The 21209-nt window shown below is 40.9% G+C and overlaps 1 protein-coding gene across 1 annotated transcript in view; it reads left to right on the top strand.

The window, feature by feature from the left end:
* Window positions 1-17541: 17541 nt before the first annotated feature.
* SHOC1 (shortage in chiasmata 1) overlaps window positions 17542-21209 on the top strand; it is a 45289-nt gene continuing 41621 nt past the window's right edge. The window contains exons 1-3 of the mRNA XM_042015306.1: window positions 17542-17620; window positions 19171-19300; window positions 19851-19932. Coding sequence (XP_041871240.1) covers window positions 17552-17620; window positions 19171-19300; window positions 19851-19932 — 281 coding nt within the window. The 5' untranslated portion in view covers window positions 17542-17551. The remainder of the gene's footprint in view (window positions 17621-19170; window positions 19301-19850; window positions 19933-21209) is intronic.

The following is a 21209-nucleotide window of genomic DNA, read 5'->3' as shown; positions in this document are numbered from 1 at the left end:
AACATCTCCTTGCTGGGTACATTTCCAAGATTAGCCAGTCCTGCTAACTCCCTCCCAGTTTCCTGTCAGATTGCCCATGGATTGCAACAGCATTCAGCATGAATTTGTGAGACATAATGTGCATCTGCAAAAAGTGTTCTGTTAATGATACCAGTGGGCTTAATATATGCATACTAGTAAGCAAGGTGCCTATTACCTTTCACTAGTAATCATTCCTCCAATTTCCATTTCTTGCTACCTTTTTTGATCATATTCGACCTAAACTGCAGGCTCTTCTGTGTGGGTTCTTTCCTCTATCTGTTCACTTAAGTGACAATAATAGAATTATGCAGAACGGGTCACAAAATCAGAGGCGGAGCTTCTTATCACCAAGTTTCACATAGCTAAGTACTGAGCAGGAGGGAGTGGATTTTGGCAGGCCGAAGGGAAAAACAAATGGGCTTGTCTTTGTCCTGCATTGTGATAAATCTTCCAGCCATGTAAGTGTCATCTCAAGACCGAGAACCTCAGGATGTGAAAACTAAGTGAAATGTGAGTGTAGACTATGAATCATTGGGAGCTGAGTCATCAACACAAAGAGGTCTGTAACACCAAAAAGGTTTCTCTCTTCCAAAAAGGTCCTACTAAGTAAATACTTTAGTATGAAATACTGATCCTTACTAAGAAAAACCAGATTTGCTTATAAGCATATTTGAAGCTGAAGCTCATTCACTCGTGAAGTGCACATTCCTAGCACAGCATAATGGTGCCCTGGTTTATACTCATATCTTCCAACTACCATAACAAGTATCAGTCACAGCAAGGATGTTCATCTTAACAAAGAAAAAAGGAAATTGCTTAATCAATGTAAGACTGGACAAAGCACAATAATGGATGACATGAAGGTCAGACAATGGAGTAGCTGACTTGTTTTTAAGGGTGAATTTTATCTTTGCTTTCTTATATTTTAGCATTTCTAACATCAGCTGCAGGGAGGGACATAGCTACCCTCAGAAAATTAGCATCAAAACTGAAGAAAGTCTTTGCTGGTTTGATTTTTTTTCCCAGCAGAAACAAAGACTCTATGTTCCCCCTGTATTCCCGTGTTCTGTGTAGTCTTTGAGCTATGAGTTGTGTTCTGTGTAAGCTTTGAGCTATGAGTTGCCTCTTTGCTTCTGGACACTTGCCAAAAGAAATTATAAATGGGATTACTTTGTTGCTCAGTCTTGCTCTTGTAGCTCTTAGTAAAGTGTTGAAGGTCCCAAAAGACATGTGACATTGCACATATTTCAAGGGTGTATCAATCCATCCCAAAAGAACAGAAGGAACCTTTTGACTCACTTCAGTACCTGCTGTCTTACAGGACAGCTTCAAGAATAAAAAAGATGAAGAATTTTTCCATTAAGTAAAAGTTAGATAATTGATTATTATAGTGCAAATGAAGTTCAAATTAGAAAAACAAACAAACAAAAAACCCCAACAAAATACTTCTTTGAACTTTATTTGAAACTGTGGTGTTGCCCATTAATTTCACTTCATGGCACATACTAACAAGGAAATTTCCTTGGCTGAGTCTTGGTGTTAATGAATAACCAATGCATGCCTCTTAACTTTTACAGCTGAGAGTCTCATTCCTGAAAAGGACACCATAGTTTTGAAATAGTTCAATAAAAAAACAGGACACAGGCATGGGATACAGCTTATTGAACAGCCTGAAGTTTTTACATTTTTCTTTCAACTGAAGTACCAAAGACCTATCCTTTCCTGTTTACTTCATGTTAGAGAAACTCATAAGGGCTGTAAACACATCAGAAATCTCTGGTGTTTTACCTTGCTTCTCTCTGTTTAATTTATGAAAATACAAATTAAGCATTGTTAAGTTTGCATCACTGTACAGAAATTCTATTTTATACTTTTGCTATTCAAGCAAAAATATTCTCTCAAATAGTAATTCTCTGCTCTTGTCACCCTGCTCAGCAGATGGTAGGGAGATGTGGCTGGACGGAAATTTTAGCTGGACTTCCTCTTAGGCCACACAACACACATTATGAAAACATTCCCTACTTTTCCACTGTCACGCAAAAGCTATAAGCAATGTCATATTAATTACATAGGAATTCTGACAGTCTCAAAATATCTGACAGTGAGTGAGACACCAAGAGCATGACATGACACATCAACATTGCAGAAAACAACATGTCAAAGAGTCTTGTAACTATGCCCCTGTTCTCCCTGCAGTACTGATGGAACATGCAATTAGGCTCTGGAAATGTAACATCACCTGTGTTACGCAAAACACTTCTTACATGACTGTATCATTCTTACACCTGTACATTATGCAAGAAGCCTCATTCAAATAACTTACTAATTTTATAATTTAACATTGCTGTGTGGCATTGCAGTGAAACTACACATGACGAATGAAATGGATGGACATCAGGAAGTGATGTCAGAATGGGATTATGTGTGGCATGCTGTGAGGATCCAAGCCTTGGTAGTTTTCTGATACTGAGTTTAAGGAAAGGGTGTTTGATTTTTAAGCTTCTTCCTTTATGAACTTGGCTGTTTAGACCTTCCTGAGCAAAAAATGTGCGGCAGTGTGAGCTATTGTGGACCAAGTAGGCCCAGGACAGGAGTTAGGAGTACTAGCAGGAATTACAGATGGAGCATACTAACTAAAGTTGCTCTCTCCTGCTGACTTTCTGTCAAAACAAAAATGACTCCACTACTCAACAGTACAGGTGTCTCCAGGTGAGAAAAAGAAATGGGCTTAGACAGTGCTACTGACACAGAACTGAAGGAGGTAAATAAGAGGACACATGAAGGCACTTAAAACATATCTGTGTAGAAATTCATCTCAGATTGAGGGCACTCCCAGCACAAAAGTTCAGACGACATATATAGCAGGGATTGAATATTCGAGTGAAACAGAAGCAAATGCTGCTTGTCACTGCTGCTTGTCACTGCAAGCACAGTCCAGTGGTATTAGGGACACATGACAAACTCTCTTTCACACAGATATTGCCACATGTGAACTTTTTGCAACTGCTACAGCTTCCAGGTGTTTCTTCCACCTTTTTCCCTAAGTACAGAGTAATTACTACCTATTGGGACAGTTTCTGCATATAAGCTGTTCCAACTACATTGATGACCCTAAGAATTTGCATCAGCTACCTTTTCCTCTTTTCCATGACTCTAGCTGTTAACATTAAATGTAATGTTTCATCAGGAAACCAGGCAAGATCACTTTAATTAATTTCTGTGGTATAAAAAATCCGACCTTACGTACTACAGCCAAGATAAGAAAGAACTCCAGCATGGAGCATTAATTACCCTTGGAAGGTCTCACTACACCAAATAATTTGCTCAAATACATTCATAAACTGAAACTTGACTTAAAAACATTTTGCAGTAATTATGACACTTTTGATCCATGATCCTGAAAGTATTTAATGTTGTAATACATTACTCAAAGTCAGGGTCGGATAAGAATGAGAACTGGCATCAGAAGTGAGAAGACGGCACACAACAGGTAAGCAAAGCACACTGAATGTTTTTAGTTTTGTCTCTGTTTCTTAGGTAACTAACATCTTCAAAATTGCCAGTCCCCGGAGTGTATTAGACAGTTTGTGTTAATAAAAGCTTGTGGCTACCATCAGTAACATACATTTTAGAAGAACTGGATCTTTTCCTTAAATCAATCTATCCCTGCTATGAAGTACCCATAGATTCGATTTTCTGTGTGATAATCTTTTTTTTCCCCTCAAAAAAAACCCCCTTGTCATTAGGTTTTACAGATCATCATAAAGAGAATGCACTGATGCTTACAAACATTTACTAAAGACCATATTTTGGAAAATATTTTATTCAACAATGCTTATAATGTCAGCAATATAACACTTTGGTAAACAATGGACAATGGTTTTTCAGTAGTTAATCTTTTATGGCATTTTAATGCCAGTTCAAAACAAAGCTTCCCTCTGTGGTCCATCAGGTGTGGAAGATGAAACCAAACAGAAGACTAAAGTCTGGATACCAAGTAAAAATGCCCAGAGACTCACATATGTTTTGAAACATGAGATGTAGCTTCCAAAATCCAGCCCGGTCTCATGCCTCTTCCAACAGCTACCAATATTCATTGCTTCTGCTGAGGGAGTAAATAGATAATACCTGTTGGTGTGGCAAAACCTAATGAACGGCGAAAAGTGAAGGGGAAAAAAATAGTCATTATTGGTCCATGTGAGGCTTTCTGACCATCATGCTGCCTTTCAACACCACGAGCTGTTTGAGAGATAGTTAAAAAATTGCAGCAGGAATAGTATCAGCACAGTCCTAAGGCAGACATCTTGAAATCTCCTGAACTCAGATAAGTTCTGAGATTGATCATTATGTCAAAGATTCTGTCTAGTTAGAAAAACTGAGCTCTCCTTGGAGCTACCACTGCTGTTGCAAAGCCTTGAAATATTTAATTGCAGAGCTGTACTCATTCTAGCTCTTAAAAAACGTATGTTTCAGAGCTTATTTTCTTAGAGGCCCTTCTCTACACCAGATATCAGTGCATTCCAAATACCCATTAGTGTGTTATCTGATGTATTATGTCACAGCCTTGCAAAAAACCTGCATTTGTTTTGGACTATAATGTCCAAGAAGCTGTCAACACCTAACATTCTGGAAGTGTTCAGTGAACAGTTAAGCTTATATAAAAAGAATTCACAACCAGCTGTTAGTCTTGTGAGATCATGATGTCACTCCCTGCTCACTGCCCACTGTAGTACAGACTGGAACACTTACCTCATATACAAAGAATTTCTCATTGCAGATTCTCACTTCCTTAGACCCTCCAGCTAGGAGTATTTATTCAAGACCCTCCATTCTAACAATCACAGGGGGCTGCTGATTCCTCTGTCAGAGGGAAAGACCAATTTCATTTTGTTCTTTTTTCTCATTATTTTCTGAAGTGATTGACAGAAAGAGCAAGCCATTCTTCCAGCAGCAGAGATGAAATTAGTCAATGCTCAGATTCGTTCCCCTGCTCTGCCATTTGTAAGCCCCATTTGTAAGTCCCATTTGTAAGCCCCATTTGTAAGCCCCATTTGTAAGTCCCATTTGTAAGCCCCATTTGTAAGTCCCATTTGTAAGCCCCATTTGTAAGCACAATAGAAACTTCTGAGATAGTATCTGAACTACAGTCCTGTCATTAAGCTGGTAGTTAACTGCCTTTCAGATCTGGAAGATACTACTACTTGTCAAACCTAGCATGCAGAATGTCAACAATTTGGCTTCATTTCAGCTCAGACCAGAAGATGTTGAGTCACACTGTGATAAGAAAGCATCCAGAAGAATTGTCAAAAATCTCTGAAAACCCCATTTATTCAGGAAAACTGCTCCACCATAGTTACAATAGCTAAAAAATTCAGACAGTTTCTAGGTACACCTGTCCTTCTTTTCACTCTAACGCCAGAAATATCTTCCTGTAGTTCCTGCATGAAAGAACTACTCTCTCTTCTCTATTATTTAGTGCCTATCAATGTCACTCAAGCCATTAAGAACAGGCTACAACAATGTATTCTCCCTGTTCAGGAGACTAACAAAAACTTCACCTCATGGGATATAATGCTTCCTACCACTGTCAGCATCTCCTTGTTTCTGTTACAGTTTTATATCCTGATTAATGTAGTTTGCCAGGTATGACTGAAGTGCCATTGTGAAAAATTACCAAACAGCAGCCTAAGTCCAGATATGTGGAGACACAAATCATATTACTGTGTATTTACCACAGTTATTTTTCATTTCATGTGCAAAAATGTTCAGTAGAAAAAACCTCCATATTTTAACCCATATGTAAGCCTCACAAGTAAAAAAGCATCATACGTCACTCAAGCAAACAGATTTTTACTAAACTTTTACATTAGAATGCAACACTTGATAAGCTGAGCCTCACAGATTTGCCTTAGCATCTGAGGTATCAGGCTACCTCAGTCTACAAATACATCACAAATTATTTGACTTAACAAATTATAATTTCAACTATATTATTCAAAATTTATTTATTTGCTATTTATTAAAAAAACCCAGCCACATCAGCAATTAATACTGTGACCAGTGCTGAAGCACTTCGCTTCTCCATGCCCAAATCCCAGGACATTTTGTTCAAGATGACTGCCCAAGATGTTAGAGCAGTTTTATTCAGCCATAGACCTATCCCAGAGAGAACTATTCAAGCCATTTACAAATACTTACTGAAGTCAAGAGAATAAAAAACTGCAGCTTATCAGCAACCTCATGTCAGTATTTTGAATAGCCTGACTGTTGCCTTTTTTTATTAAGAATTTAATTAATAACTAAATTTTCACAGTTCTGGATATACAGGAGAAAAACAAACATAAACGCCTCAGATCCATCATCAAATGAGCTCACAGAAAATAACGACCACTACAAATACATAGCAAGTGCAGAAAATATGCATGAAACAATGCCTGAGAGCCTTGGTTGGCGTAATAAGCACACTGAGACTTGGAAAACTGTCTGCAGCAAAGAGAACACAGATTGTACTGACTACCACCCAATAACACAAGCAAATTTTGTGTTCATCTTTGTTCCTTCCGCAGTTTTCTGTTTGGTTTCCTCCACCTATACACAATATCTAGTTTCAGACAATTCTTGTTAGATTTGGTATATCACTAAGGACATTTGGACCTCTGTATTTCACAGCATTGTAATCTTACTATAATTCACAAATTCTATAAAACTTCAAAATACAGTCCCTGCTTTCCTCCTGTTGCCTTGGCTGTATGTTGTAGTAAGATCTCACTAACATACACATAGTATGGTGTTCCTTCTACCTCTTCAGCCACTCTGCTGTCAGCATGTTGCCTCCTTTCTCTTTTCAACCCTTCACCTTTCCTCTACTGGCAGCATGGGTGAAAGATGAGCTGTTTTTCAGAAGGTATAGATGTCCCATCCCTGGAAGTGTTCAAGGCCAGGTTGGATGGGGCTTTGAGCAACCTAGTCTAGCGGAAGTCAGATATGCCCATAGCAGGGCGGTGGACTAGAGAATCTTCTAAGGTTGGACTGGAGGATCTTTAAGGTCACAAACCATTCTGTGACTCTCTGCTACAGGTATCACAAAGTCCTGCAACATGAATTCTCCACTCACACATCACAGTGGAGCAAGCTCCATCTGAGCTTGCAGAGGAAATGTTAAACATATAGAGTTTCCCACCAATGATCCATATGAAGTGACGGCTTGTGTTATTAAGCATTGGGGGCAGGTAGTCTACTGATCAGGACTGAGAGCTGCAGCATTTAATGGACAACAGTATTTCAGATTTGTGTCTCTATGTGAGGTGCTGCCCTTAAGCATCATATGTTTGCATTATATATTTCCATTAGGTAGCATATATTTTGCCATAACTTGGCAAAAGTTTCAGAAGCTGCTTTGAAGACAGCATAGATAGCAACAGCAGCATGACAACAGCAACCCAATGCAGTAAGGAAGACATGGATGTTGAGTTCTTTTTAATGTCAGATGCTCACTGCAGAATGGTGTTTCTAGGCCAGAAATGCAACCCAGGATTGCTGGGAGTAATCCACCCAACTTTACACTTTGCACATGTCTGAGTTCAGAGAGAGGCTTGATAGCTAAGGGAAGAGTAATGCCCGTCCCCAGTCTGAGCAATGAAATACACTGAGCAGACCTCCAGGCACTGAAATACAGAGCACCTATACTGACTGCAAGGAGCCTGACACTAAACACCTTGAATTAAACAATGTGTGTTTCTCCCTGGTGATTAAAAACACACATCACCATTGAAAGGTCAAAATTTTTACAAGCTTCCTACCTGTGCAGAACAGAAGGGACTTGCTATTCCTGTTCAGATTTAGACTCAGGTCACCATAATTAACTGTCCCAGGAACTGTTCGATTCGTCAAATACTGCTGCAGTTGTCTCAGACAGGTAAGCGTAAAGGTATGTCGTGTTTCTTTTTACTTATTGACCTATACATTTACGACAAAAAAATTACTTTTTTCCCCCCTAAGAGAAATGCTAATCTTTTGTCATCATATTCCTACCAGCAATGCTTAAAATGTCCTATAAAACAACACATACTGAATAAGCAGTCAGTAGAAATCATAACAACAATGACTACACTGCATCTTTTTCTAAGTCACTGAAAACATACAAGGTTGGTATGCTTCAGACACCAGAATGAGAGGTATCATAGTTAAGACTACTCCTTCTCTGTGATAAATGAACTAAGAAATTTGAATTGAAAGAACTGCATTCGTACCTTCTCTCTTAGTAACGAATGCTTCAGCCTGGCTAGGGTTCTGACTGTCTGAAAATTTGTTTACTATCAGACCTCCAAACTAGACAGAAGTGGAAGATCAGCAGAAAGATCTGTTGTATTAGTCACAGCATGTCCTAGCACACAAGCAGTTTGGGACAGTAGTGAGAATTCTAAAGAAATTTTTATAGCAACTGCTTTTTTGGCTTTGATATGACTGCAATACTGTCAGATCTCAAAATCAATTTGTGCACTTAAAAGAAGATAGTATTGTACTGAGCTCTTGTAAACTGCTGGTTCAAATGTCTTCTCCCACTATTGTCTACACTTTTGATCAGGATGGTCAGATGAGGAGTGCCATGGGGAAAATCCTCTCTCAAACATGAAAATTAAGAGCCCTCACAAAATTATGACAAGGTTGGCAATGCCCATATAACCTGCCTGAAATGCTGATGCTTCTGCAGCACTTCCAGTGTAGTAATTCTGGATGTGCATGCCTATGGAGTTGCAAGAAAAAACAAGCCCATAAATTAGGGCTAAGCTCTTTCTAAGGCTATATACAAGTTACTACTCAGTACTCAATGCCTTTCTTTTCTAAGGTTTATAGCATCCTTGCAAGCCGTCACATAAAAAACTGTACGCGTGCTGTTGCCACACATCTAAAATGAAACCAGTGGTCCATGAGCCACACTCAGGAAAGAGGAAAACAATCACAATTTTCACACTTACGTATTTATGGTAACAATATACACTTCAGAATTGCCCTTCAGCTCTAAGACTTAAATTGATATTACACTCAGTAAGTACTATCTCTGTACGGCAGGAGAATTAAATTAGACTTAGACAGAAAAAAGATCTGTGAAGACAGAGCATAAAAATATGTGTCACAGGTTCCACGCTTCATAAAACAAGAGATTAAAAGCCTATTAAACAGAAATTAGTGTCAAGGAGAGAGAATGCCCTGACCATCTTATCAATGATCATCACTGGTCATCACTGAACCTTGGAAGAGGCAATGATGACACTCTTGATATCTTGTTTAGTGTTTCATTAGTTAGACTTGTCAACAAACTGAAACATTTCCTCAATAGCCACTCATATCTATCATATTTTTAACAGTTTAATCTGCCCCTCCCCTCTGACTTCACTGAGAAACACTAAAACCAATATAGCTATTTTGCCTCGTACTTTTCAGTGAAACTATGTTCAAATGCTAAGTCTCAGTTAGCCAAAAGGTAGATATTCTCCAAGGAAGTGTTTTATGCTTTCATAAGTTTCTATAGCTAGCATACCTGTGGCAAAGTATTATACTACCTTATCCCACCACAGAATGTCTTAGACCAATTTACAAAATGAACAATAGCAAAGCTCTAATCTCAAAGATACCATGGGATAAAAACATCTTGCTCATGTTATTTAAGTTTTTATGTGTCTCCAGGATTGTCTATGGCTAGCACATCTTCATGAGGTCACTTTTAAATGGGTTTCCTCCACAACACAAATGGCCCAGGACTGGAGTCACCTTCTAGCGTCACTCACTATGATGCCTACTCTGGTTTGTATAACATACGGTTTACAAATGTGTTTCAAAAAGCATGCTTAATATTACAATGGTATTACTCATTTACTTGAACTTCTTTCAGGGCTTAGTTGAGGTACATGTGACAGAAGTATTCTTCATACCAAAAAAAAAAGGTAAAAACCTGATACTTCCTTCTCAGGATTTGCAAAAACAATGCACAAATCTTTAGTGCCATATGCCAACAACTACATACCATACATACATGGTTATTCTAGGAAGATGGCATGATAATTTGCAGTATTTGGGAACTGCTAAACAAAAACATTTAATTTCACAAAATTTCTGTGGCAGCATAATCATTTAGTCTTCACAAACTTCCTTTTTATTTTCCCTTAAAAGCAAGTAAATAAAACAGCAAAGAAAATACATCAAAATTCCATTAAAGCATTGCACTTTTATTTCAGGGGCTATCACTAAAGACAATTCCCCTTATGAGATTTTTCCATTCTGACAAATGTGCTTTTTCTTTGGGCTGATACAAAGACCCCTTGCATGGAGATACCTGGAGATCTGAAACCCTTCATTTTCAGTCCCTATGGGATTTTTCTGCCTACACTTTGCTCTTGCAAGAGGAAGCCTAGATGTGTGACAATAACAGCCCCTAGTGGAGCTCAATTATATCCACAGCAGCCTTTCACAAAACCTCTTCCACAACCACTGCTGGATTTGCAATACATGGAAGTGCATTTTTCTACAAACGTTGATGAATGAATATGGCCATGTTTCTTCATTTTTCATGCACTCTAGCTAGAAATTAACTATGTGCCCTGTTTCATCAAGTTTTTTATTTTTCTCTCATCACCATTTCTTGACTTAGCAATTATATTTTCCAGTTACTTTTTTTCTGAAATGAAAGTCAGCATAAGGTTTTATTGCTTTTATCATTACACTAATTCACAAGTGAAAAAAAAATCTATTTATTCTTTGCTCTCACTGGAAGTGTCACAGCATTACTTACTGGCAGACACTTACTCAGATGCTCTGAGATAGTTTCTAGATAACTGAAGGGGAATTAGAGCCTTTGACAGCAAGCGCAGCTCTTGCCTGGTCGTGGAAGCCTCCATTTCTCATCCAGCTGAGTCTCCTTGCCCTGCTCTGGTGGTAGGACACACGCTGTCTCCCAGAGACTGATGGTCTTCTCCTTGAGTCTGTCCCCCAAGAAGAGAGCTCAGCAACCTCGTGTCTGCAGTAGGGTTTGCTCCCAGAGAAAAGGACCCAAGTCAGTGTCAGAGTTCGGCAGGTGGAAGAGGGGCTGTGGATGCATTGCTCGTACAGGGCGAGGAGATGGTCTCTCCAGTGCTTCACCTCCCTGAGAGCATCCCTGTGTCCCTACAGGCTACCACATGTGGAGCACATCTCCAGGCTGCATCAGGTTTTTGGGCAGGGCTGTTCCACATCCAGGCTCATGTAGCACAGCTGGAGAGCTAGGTGAGCCCTATCATCTGCTGAGTGGGGCATCACAGGTAAACCAGGCGGAGGAGAAGGAGCCATGTTTGCCTTAAATAGCACCAGGGTGACTGGGCAGAGAGGAGAGATATCACAGTCTAGAGATGTCTACAGTCTCCAGGTGCTGCTGCGGGAGTTCTAATCCTGGGGCAGCACACGGACATTCTTTTGGGTGCTAGGCAGGTCCAGACAGGGGAGCTGGTGTGGACACAGCAAAGGCAGTTTCTAGAGCTTCTCCAGCAGTGACACCAGGAGGACCTGGATCTCCTCATACACACCCATAGGTAGCATGCTTTGGCCTGTGCTCCCCTCCTCTGTAAGGTCCTTGCCTATACCTCTGTTCATTTTCTCTGGGGTGGAAGTGCTGGGGTGCTTCCCCAGTCCATCCTTGGGGTAGGCAGGCACAGAAGCCACATCAGCGTTGCCCTGATGGGGGCAAGAACAGCCCCACAGGTAAGCCAGGGTCCAACTCTGAGTGGAGGAGGAGGAGGGGCCAGTCCCACTGCCAGAACATCCCCAGAGTGCTGGGTATGGCCATGAAAGCAACACTTTTTTCCTGCTGTGACCTCTTGGGTAGGAGCCAGATGAAGGTGGTAGAGAACACTGATGGGCAGCAGCAGGTAGGCCTGTGGGACGAGAAGGAGCAGTTGGCAGCTCAGCCCCTATTGCAGAGCCAGGATGCAACATAGCTGCATCCCAGGAGCAGGATGCCTTGCTGCTTAAAGGTACATTTCATCAAAATGGGTTTCATTCCAATGGGACCTATGGATATTGTCTCTGAGACATTAGACAAGTACAATCACAGTGTAGACTCTCAGCTCTGCTAATAAGTTCATTAGAACAAGTCAGTCCATTTGAGTCTGGCAAAGCTGTCTCCCTACTTCACAAAAGTGTCTTGGGAATGAGCAGAGGGTGGTGATCACATACACATGCAGTTTTCCATGCATGGAGTTTGGACAAGAGAGGGCATTATCCCACCTCACGTCGATACCATCTTGCTACTGCCTCTTCCAGAGCAGAGGGACATAGAGGAGGAATGGAGCTGATTCCAGGAGGTGATTGCAAAACTGAGGCTGAGCAAGCAGATTCAGCTGCTGAAGCAGATGCACCCACACTATGTTGTCTGCCTGAATCAGCTCTCCTGTGTGGGTATGTGGCATGTGTCTTGCCCACTGGAGGTCCCTGGCCTGGAGCCTGTGAATGGCATCTGTCACTCCTCTGTGTCCAAACCCAGGAGCACTGAAGGGCAATGGTGGAGCAAGTCAAAGCAGAATTGCAGCAGCACTCATTGGAGGAGCACTGACCATTCATGATGCAGCAGCCTTCCACAAAAGTAAGAAGAGCTGGAGAGGGCAAAGTGGAGGTGGGGCAGATGTTTTTTGTATGTGCTGTGAGTCTGAGCAGTGGTGTGTGGTGAAGGAAAGAGCTGAGTGCTGGGCTGCAGACATCTTCATCTGCCCTCTGCCTCCTTCATCCCACTCCCTTGCATGGGGAATTGTGATCCAACAGACCCTCTGGCGCACAAGTGACAAAGGCTGCTGTTTATGTGCATATGCGTCCTTGTTCTCAAGGAAGCAGAGCTCTCCACACAGGGTGCTGGTGAAGTGCCATGGGCTGGAAACAGCCTCTTGATGTTGCTTGGGGTTTAGTTACAGTGATAGGTGAAAGGAGAAAAAGCCTACAGAACACGGGACTTAGGGCATCCTCTTCACTTCTCTTGCAATGCTCTCCAGAGTGCTTTGCTGGAGGAGCACAAGTTGATGGTGCAGAAGTTCTTGGAGGAGTGAGGGAAGCTGGTGGTCACATGGGCTGAATTTCACACCCAGGAGTGGCTGCTGAAGGAGTGGCATGAAATGGAACAATCTCAGCAGATGGGCTCCAACATGATGAAATTCCACTGCAGTGGAGCCCCTTCCTGTGGCCTCAAGCACAGCCTGGCAGGCTCAGGGATGGATCCTGCACACAGGGGAAAGCACTGCCTTCAGGTATTTAAGAGGCATCACTTGGGATGGTGAAAACCAGGCTGTTCCAGGCATGGCCTCCACCAGCCTGTCTTAGATGTCACCTGTCTCTCTCCTGTGCCTGTGAAGAGTTTTGGGCAGCCAGAGCAGGCCAAGATGCCTCTGATGTATCTCTAGTGAGGTGAAACCCCCAAGGTGGGCTAAGAAAAACCTCCCTGTGCCTTGGGAATGTGTCCAAAGTCAGTTCTACTCCTGCCTGGGACTGCCCAGAGTGGATATGTGGCACAGACATTGCAGCAGAGCTGCCTTTTAAAGGGCTATCAGGATGGAAAACAACCATCCAGGCTGAGTTTTTCTGCTGCTGACAAACTGTCAGGCTTTGAGCTTGTTTTAGGGTGTGGAAAATGGTGAGAGGCTCCATCCTTTTGGTGAAGGAGTGTGTGTGTGTCTGTACAATTGTAGCTCTGCCAGCCCTGGCCCCCCACCCACTGTTCCAAGTACCTGGTGGTGTTGCTCTGCACCCCAAACTGGCCCACCATGAGAAGTTCAGCAGGAGCAGATTGCGTTCATGACTTGGGAACTCATAAGTGAGACAGTGTCCAAGACAGGGCAGGTACTGCATTGGTTTCCCCCATGCCCATCTTAGGAGCAGGCAGGGCTGAAGTTGTGGGGCTGTGAGCTGAGAGCCAAGGAGGAGTAGCTGGAAATGGACAGGGATCAGATGGATGAGTCCTGGCATGAGCTGATGCAGAAGGAGGTGAACAGGGCAAAGCATCTAGCAGTGGGAGGAGGACATTCAGAGCATGACTGAGGTAAGCAGAGCGTCTGCTCTGCAATTCATACATGTACAGAGGCCATGACCACAGCTGCGGCTTCACGCCTCTCCTGAAGTTGTGAACACTAATCCTGACCCTGAAGTGAAATAAGGGGATGCAGAAATGTGCCTTGCCACAGGGCAGCAAGAGTCCCTGTCCCCTGCCTCACCAGCCACTCTGTCTTGCAGCACTTATCCCAGGAAGGGGAGCAAGCCCTGCAGGAAGCATGCAGGATGGAGTCTGAACACGAGGAAGGCTACAGGCCATGCAGTGGCACTGTAGGAACTGAGGTGGCACAAAGAGCATCTGCACCAGGCAAATAGCCCCCCTCACCTTTCCTCCTCAGCCTGGGGCCTCTGTGCCAAGGGCCTGAACCTTTGCCAACAGCTACTCTTTCTCCTGGGGATGGGGTAGGATCATCTAAGCATAGGTAAAACATGAATTTCTCTATATTCCAACTGGAGAGGATCACTTCTGAAGTATTGTAACTGGAAGTTTGTGGGTTTTGTATTGTGCCTACTTGGCCTAACAATTCATCTCCTAATTCATAGAGAGCAGAATAGAAATATATTATAAATATAAAAATACCAAGAAAACCATAAATTACTGGCTTTTGGAATTTTCATAGGAACAACTGTCTAGGAAACACTGGCCATATGCCTGTGACTGAGCTAAACCCATCCTCACAGTTTAAAAAATTAAAAATAATTTCATAGCAGTAAAAAAAGCATCTGTCATACGCTTTTTACTTAACTTTTTCACTCACTGGAATGTACAAATACTGATGGGATTCCTGGAACCAGCGTGAAAAGTGTAAGTTTTGTTTTCCACAGGGAAAACCTACCCTCATCTGGAACTCAACCTGCAATGAGTTCTCAGAGGAGATGCATTTTTCCAGACTCCTCAAACTATTATAGCAACTGGCTGAGTGCACCTGCTGCAGCATTGGCAAGGGTTTTCGCACTTCTGATGTGTTCTCTGTGGGTATCCACATCTACAGTAAAAGGAGGAGAAGGCAGGGACAGATAGTAAAATGGCTTTGTGGTGCCAACGACGGTAAGGTGTCATTTCAGCAAGCAGAATTGTCTGGCCTAGTTACGGGCTGGGATGTGTGTAGAGCTGGATGCTGTGAGGTAGGGGAGGAGAGATGGGGCCTTTGCAGAGCTACTCCTGAAATTTTTGTCGTTCCAGCGATTAGTCAAGAGTCTGGGCACTGCAGAAATCTGACACAGAACTGCCTTCTGAGAAACACAACGATTTGTTCAACAGACAGCAGCTTGTGAGAGCAATTTAGGCAGCCATTAAAAGCAAAATTTAAAAAAAAAATTAAGTATAATCTCGTTCTATTTCTGTTCCGCAAGTAACAGGAGCAGGTCAGCCTTTTCAGATACTACCCCTTTAAAAACTAACCCGGTCCCGTTCTTTTAACTCCTTCTCCCATGCAAGCTGCTACCGGGGAAACAGAAGTTACTTAACTGCTTTTACTTACGCATTTACTGCTTTAAAAGTATTTTCAGCTTTGAAAATCATGTAAGCGTCCCAATCGGCTAACTCCTGAGGTTTCCCCCTTGCTCACGCAGCTAACGCTCAGCTCCTGACGGACGGGCGGGAGGCGGGACAGCGGCAGCCAGTCAGAGGGGACAGCTCCGCAGGACAGCCAATCAGAGGCGATCACTCCGGGAGACAGCCAATCAGAGGGGCGAGATCGCCGTCCCGGGCGGGCGGCGCGGAGGCGCCGCGGTGCTGAGGGAGGGGAGGCGGTGGCGCCGTGAGGGGCTGAGGTGGGTTGCCGTGGTTGGTTCCTGTCTGTACGTCTGTTTAAAAACATTTGACGCTGGCAGAAGTACCTCATCCTGCATATTTCGCTTACTGAAAGCGATGTTCTCTCGAGTCCTTGGAGAATGAAACAGGGTCATATCCTTTTACAGATGGATGGGGTTTTTTTGTTTTTCCTTAAAAACTTGGAAGAATTCCTTGTAGCCCCACGGAGTAGTATTTGTAGGTCCCACTTTTTCAGTTTTAAACTGGAAAGTTGGGACGTACCCGGATGTGGTGGTTTTGGTGTTTACTGATTGACACCACCTTTAAAAACTAGTGGTGCCTGGAGTGACTGCTGGGCAGTTGACCACTTCTAGCTGTGTTAATTCAAATTCTATCACTGAGAGTAATAGTTGCAATTCTACAGGTGATACACATCAGTTCTGCTAAGGTGCAGTTCTATCCACCCCTCTCCAGCATTTAAGGTGCAGGTCCATTCCTCCTTACAAACGCATCCCGGCTCGCTCTACTCTCCCACACCAAATCTGTTGGATGTAGATCTGATGGAGGGTCCAGCAGGCTGTCCAAAGGGTTTTCTTTAGCATCTTGTGATTTTGGTCCGCTGTTTCGTACTGTCCACACTCCTTCCATCAGAAAGTTCCTGTCTACTTTGTTCTCAATATGATTTTGTATACCTTATTCCGTGTTCTGTTTATTTGCCTGAACCTACCTTTTTATCTCTCCTGTACTTCTTTTCTTTGCCCAGACTCCTTGCAAGTAAGCAACTGTGTCCTAGTTACTTTTTCCTCCACCGATTCCAATTCTGTTACATCCATACCTGAATTTGGTATTTCCAAATTTGTTAGGTAGGCAATTTTAGCCTGATGTCGTGATACTTACTGGTACATATGTGAAGATTGTTTTCTGTCAAAAGTTTCCCTTATGGCCCTACAATTAATTTTGGTTGCATTTCAATCACATCATACACTTTCTGATAGAATTATCTTAATTTATCTTTGACTCTTTTACCTATATTTAATTAAGAAAAAGTACTGTCTTACCTTATGCAGATCCCAGCTACAATATATCCTGTTTTGCATTCATAGTGTATCTCTGGCCTTGTGCAGTTTCTGCCTCTCTTCTGGTTCCCCTCAGAAGCATTGACTAACTTAGAGGCCTGGTGTTCATGAGGGCCTCTTGCTCCCAGCTAGCCTACACAATCTCCTTTTCTCTTGTAAAACTGAAAGGAAGGAGAAAGTCCCCTCACAAATACATGAGGCAGTGAAAAGTTAATAGCCTAGACAGTTTAATTAGTGCCATTAAAAAGTAGTTTATAATCCATAAAAATTTATTGAATCAGTTAATTTAAGAGTTATTGCTTAAGGGAGGTAATTTGCATTGCCTACATTCACTTGATGGTTCTAAAGGTTTTCTGTGGAATAAGCACCAAGAGGCATAGCTAAAAAAACAACCAAAAGCCCAGTTCTTTCAGATAAAAAAATATTCATGGTCTGCAGTTGGTCTGTTACATCCTTCCAAAGGAAGAACACTGAATGCTTTGGGTAGCCTTCTTCTACAAGAAATTCAGTCCAAAGTGCATGTGCTAGAAATTAGGAAGCTATTCATGTTGAACCTGAATTTCAACCTTCTCTTTCAACATTCTGAGGTGATATAAAAAGTTTTTAACTGATCGATATTCTATATATCTTCCAGACAACTGAAATGTTGAAAACATCACAAAACAAGATGTTTGCAGCTTTGAAGTATCACTCAACAGACTATTTATATGAGGTATAGTTTTATTGTTTCTCTTAATAGTCTGAACAAAATATAGCAGTTACTGAAGAAAAGATTGAGTACGAATTTAAAAAGATAACAAGAACTACTTGCTTTAGAATTCTCTTTCAGAAAGGTTCTTGTGCTGCACTTTGTGGGATAACATAGAGAAGTGATTACAGGTTTTTTTAATAAAAAATTTAAGTGCAATTTTGCCCAAACTGAAAAGCATCAGTTATTTTTAGTGTCTGTTGCACTTGTTATTTACTTATCGTGCACATACAAGTTTCCTGCTTGAAGCTTTCTTACAAAATACACTGTGCCTTCTAATGCATTAATTAAATTAATTGCTTTCTGGAGAACTAATCCAGTTTTCTAGCTACTTTGGTGTGTATGAGAATAGTGATACACCATGCTGTATTCCTTAATGATTGTAGGGAAGAGGTGTTGCAATGTCTTAGATGAAATTCATGGAAAGGAATTTTTTTTCCACACCAACAATGAATATTTTGGCTTTATAGATTTTGATCAAGTAAGATCTAGAACCCTTGTGAAGTCTTGTTTTCCTTCCCATCTCCTTCTGTGAAGTTGCCAGCCTCTTATCCCTGAATCACCCTGTCATAATTGGATTTTTACTTACTTATGTTTTCAAAGAAATGCCACAGACCAAATACAGGACTTCTTTTGTAGAGAAGTCAAGTGGTTCTTTGCCTGAATGGGGCATTTCTAGTGTGTGAGCTGAATAATGTAACAAGACGTGATGCCTTCAGGAGTTCAGGGAGAGTACAAGGACACACAGAAGCGCTCCTGGCACCTAACTGGAGAATTGCAGCCTGGGAAGTGGTCCAGCAATAGTACTTGAGCTTAAACTGGGATCCGTGTTATGAAACATGGCCCACATCCCTTTCCTTGGAGTACAGCAACTGATATGTATAGTGCCAGTGGACGTACCTGCTGTTTTCTTAGATTGTAGCAAAGAGAACGTCTTTTCCTATTGTAATTCCAACGGGTTATTGAATCTGGTAATCAGTGAAAAGTCACTAAACTTGCCACATAGACTATTTAATTTCTGAATTCAATTGATTACTAACCCTGGTTTTAGTGAAAATGAAAGGCTTTAAAAGAGCTTTCATCAGCTCATAATGGCGCATGAAAGTCAAGAGGTCTTAGAATATTAGAATATTAAGAGGACTTGAAACAGCAACAGTAGAAATGATATAAGTTGTTTCTGGTCAACTTACCCATGTGTCCATTCAGGAGACCATTCCAAGTGTTAAGATAAGCACTTGTAATTGCACATTCAAAGTTTAGTTAAGGTGTAGTTAAGCATATGTGCAGTTCTGTGTACTCAGAGGTGTAAATTAGAAGCTAAGTAGCAAATCAGGTAAATGTTAGTATCTTTTCTTAGTTTGGATTGTGTTAGCATTACAAGAATAAGGTTTAAATATAAAATACAGTGTTCTAATAGAATACCCTCAAAAGCAGTGGGAATGTTTGAAGAGGTAGTGCACAAAAAGAATGGAACTGTCTCTCTCATAATTTTATTGCATGCCTTTTTTATTCAGAGCATGGCCAGACAGAAGTTTTCCATCTGGAAGTTATCACTTTGCTTTCCTCCCTGCTTACATCAAGATGAAAAGTATCATCTCAATGGACTCTTTGCTGATGATAAGTATAGGAAGCCATGGACTAGAAGTATGTTATATAATCCTTAAGTTTAGTTTAGATTTACTGTAGATTAAAGGAAAACTTGTGTTTATCCATAATATGGTAAGTCTGACATAGCACTGTCAGTTCTTAAAGCTCTTGAAGGTAGGACATCTTCATTGCCCAAAGAGAAACAAATGGGTAATGGGTATTTATCTGTGTGGCACCATAAATGAGATGATATTTTATTAGTTCGTATCTCTGGAAAGATTTCTTTCTAGAGAAATGTTTATGGAAGAAAAGCAATGATCAGAGATAAGTCAAATACTAAATCTGATTAGTTGGGAGAGGTTTGGAAGGTGATGCTGAGATGATGAGATACGGGAAAAAATGAGGTTTTCAAATGACAAAGGTAAACATATGTATAAAAGTGTTTGCATCTTTCTTGTGCATTTGTATTACCTTTGCTAATGGAAGGCGGTGTTTCTTCTGTACATCATGTGTAAAGCTTGATTAACCTCTGCAATGATTTAAACAATATATAAAAATTCATTTTAATATTTTCTGTGTGATTTCTTTTCTCTCCTTTTCATCTTAGTTGGTTCAACACGGAACATGATTGCTATTTCAGTATTGGATCAATGGAAGAAAAGTTTGCCTGTGGAGGATTTCCTGGAAAAGTCAGTAACTTTAAGTTAAACACATTTATGATTTCTTTGATATCATTCAGGTACTTTGTGAATTATAAGCTAATGATGAAAACAGAATATGAAGATGTTTCCTGACAGTAAGAAGTGTGCTGGAACTCTACACTCTATCAGATAGCTTAAAGATGCTTTTTTCACTAAAAGTAGTATTGTGTTTTTATGGAGTTCACTGCTTCTTTATATTGTTTTTTAGTGGTTGTGTAATTTATTTATGGCATTGGAGAAAGTCTCTGAAAACTGCATGAACATGAAAATAAGCATTTTCCCCCCTCCTCTCTAAGACAATGATCTCCTGTAACTGTACAAGCATAGCTATATGACTTGAATATATTTTTCCATACTTAGAAGTCTGCATTAAAATATTTGCCATTTTCTAGAACAGCCCTGCTAGGGCTTTGACTTTGGAAGAGGTGGCCTCTGTACTCTCAAAATAGGCAACTCAGTTAGGTTTTTTCTGTCTATAAAACTGTAGTGAAACCCGGTGATTTCAGTGAAGTTGGCCCACATGTAACTGGGCAGTGTTTTAAGGTTCATGGATTTTCAAAGGTTTGTGCCATGTGAAACTTTGGATATTAGTTATTATCAGTACCACATGGTTATTACTTGTGAACTATACTACTTGTAGCTTCAAAATTAACTTCTGAACTATAATCAAAATGGTGTAAAACTGTTGATTTTTTTAATTCCCCTCTGTTGCTGTTTACGCATGAAGTCCTGTACTGAATTTCAGAGGTGCACTTATACACTGAGTTTATGAGAATTACCTTTAGATGACTAGCAAATAGCAAGATGGTGTAATGCAAAGTGTTAGTAAAAATATGAGTAAAGCAATAGGATGCACAATTGAGAAATTACTTGTCTGAAATGAGAATATTAAGTACAATAACTATAGATGAACTGCTTTGGGTTCTTCAGAAATGCTGACATTTCTCATGTCATGTCTGATGACTCATCAGTCAGAGTCACTGTACTGTTGCAGTCAATTTATATGGGTGGCACAGCATTAGCACATATTTTAATCAACAATTGTAACTGTTTTGTCCGGATGCATACTTAGCTCAGGAATATGATGGTTGTCTTTTTTTTTTTTTCCTTTCTATAGTAAAATGATTTTGCTGCTTATTTGGCAAATGGTAGGGAGGTTTTCTTAATAAATACTAGTAGTACTGAGGTTAGTATTAAAAGTGACAGGAAATTGAAGTGGTTTTGTTTCTTCACTTACCCTGTCTTTTTCCTATTGCTGTTACTTG

The sequence above is a fragment of the Corvus kubaryi genome, unplaced genomic scaffold, assembly GCF_017639235.1.
Source record: "Corvus kubaryi isolate FWS band 111438036 unplaced genomic scaffold, C.kubaryi_AGA036_p1.0 split3-37296, whole genome shotgun sequence".
NCBI classification, from domain to species: Eukaryota; Metazoa; Chordata; class Aves; order Passeriformes; family Corvidae; genus Corvus; species Corvus kubaryi.
The sequence above is the reverse complement of the archived record's forward strand: the minus strand, read 5'-3'. Positions and strand labels throughout refer to the sequence as shown.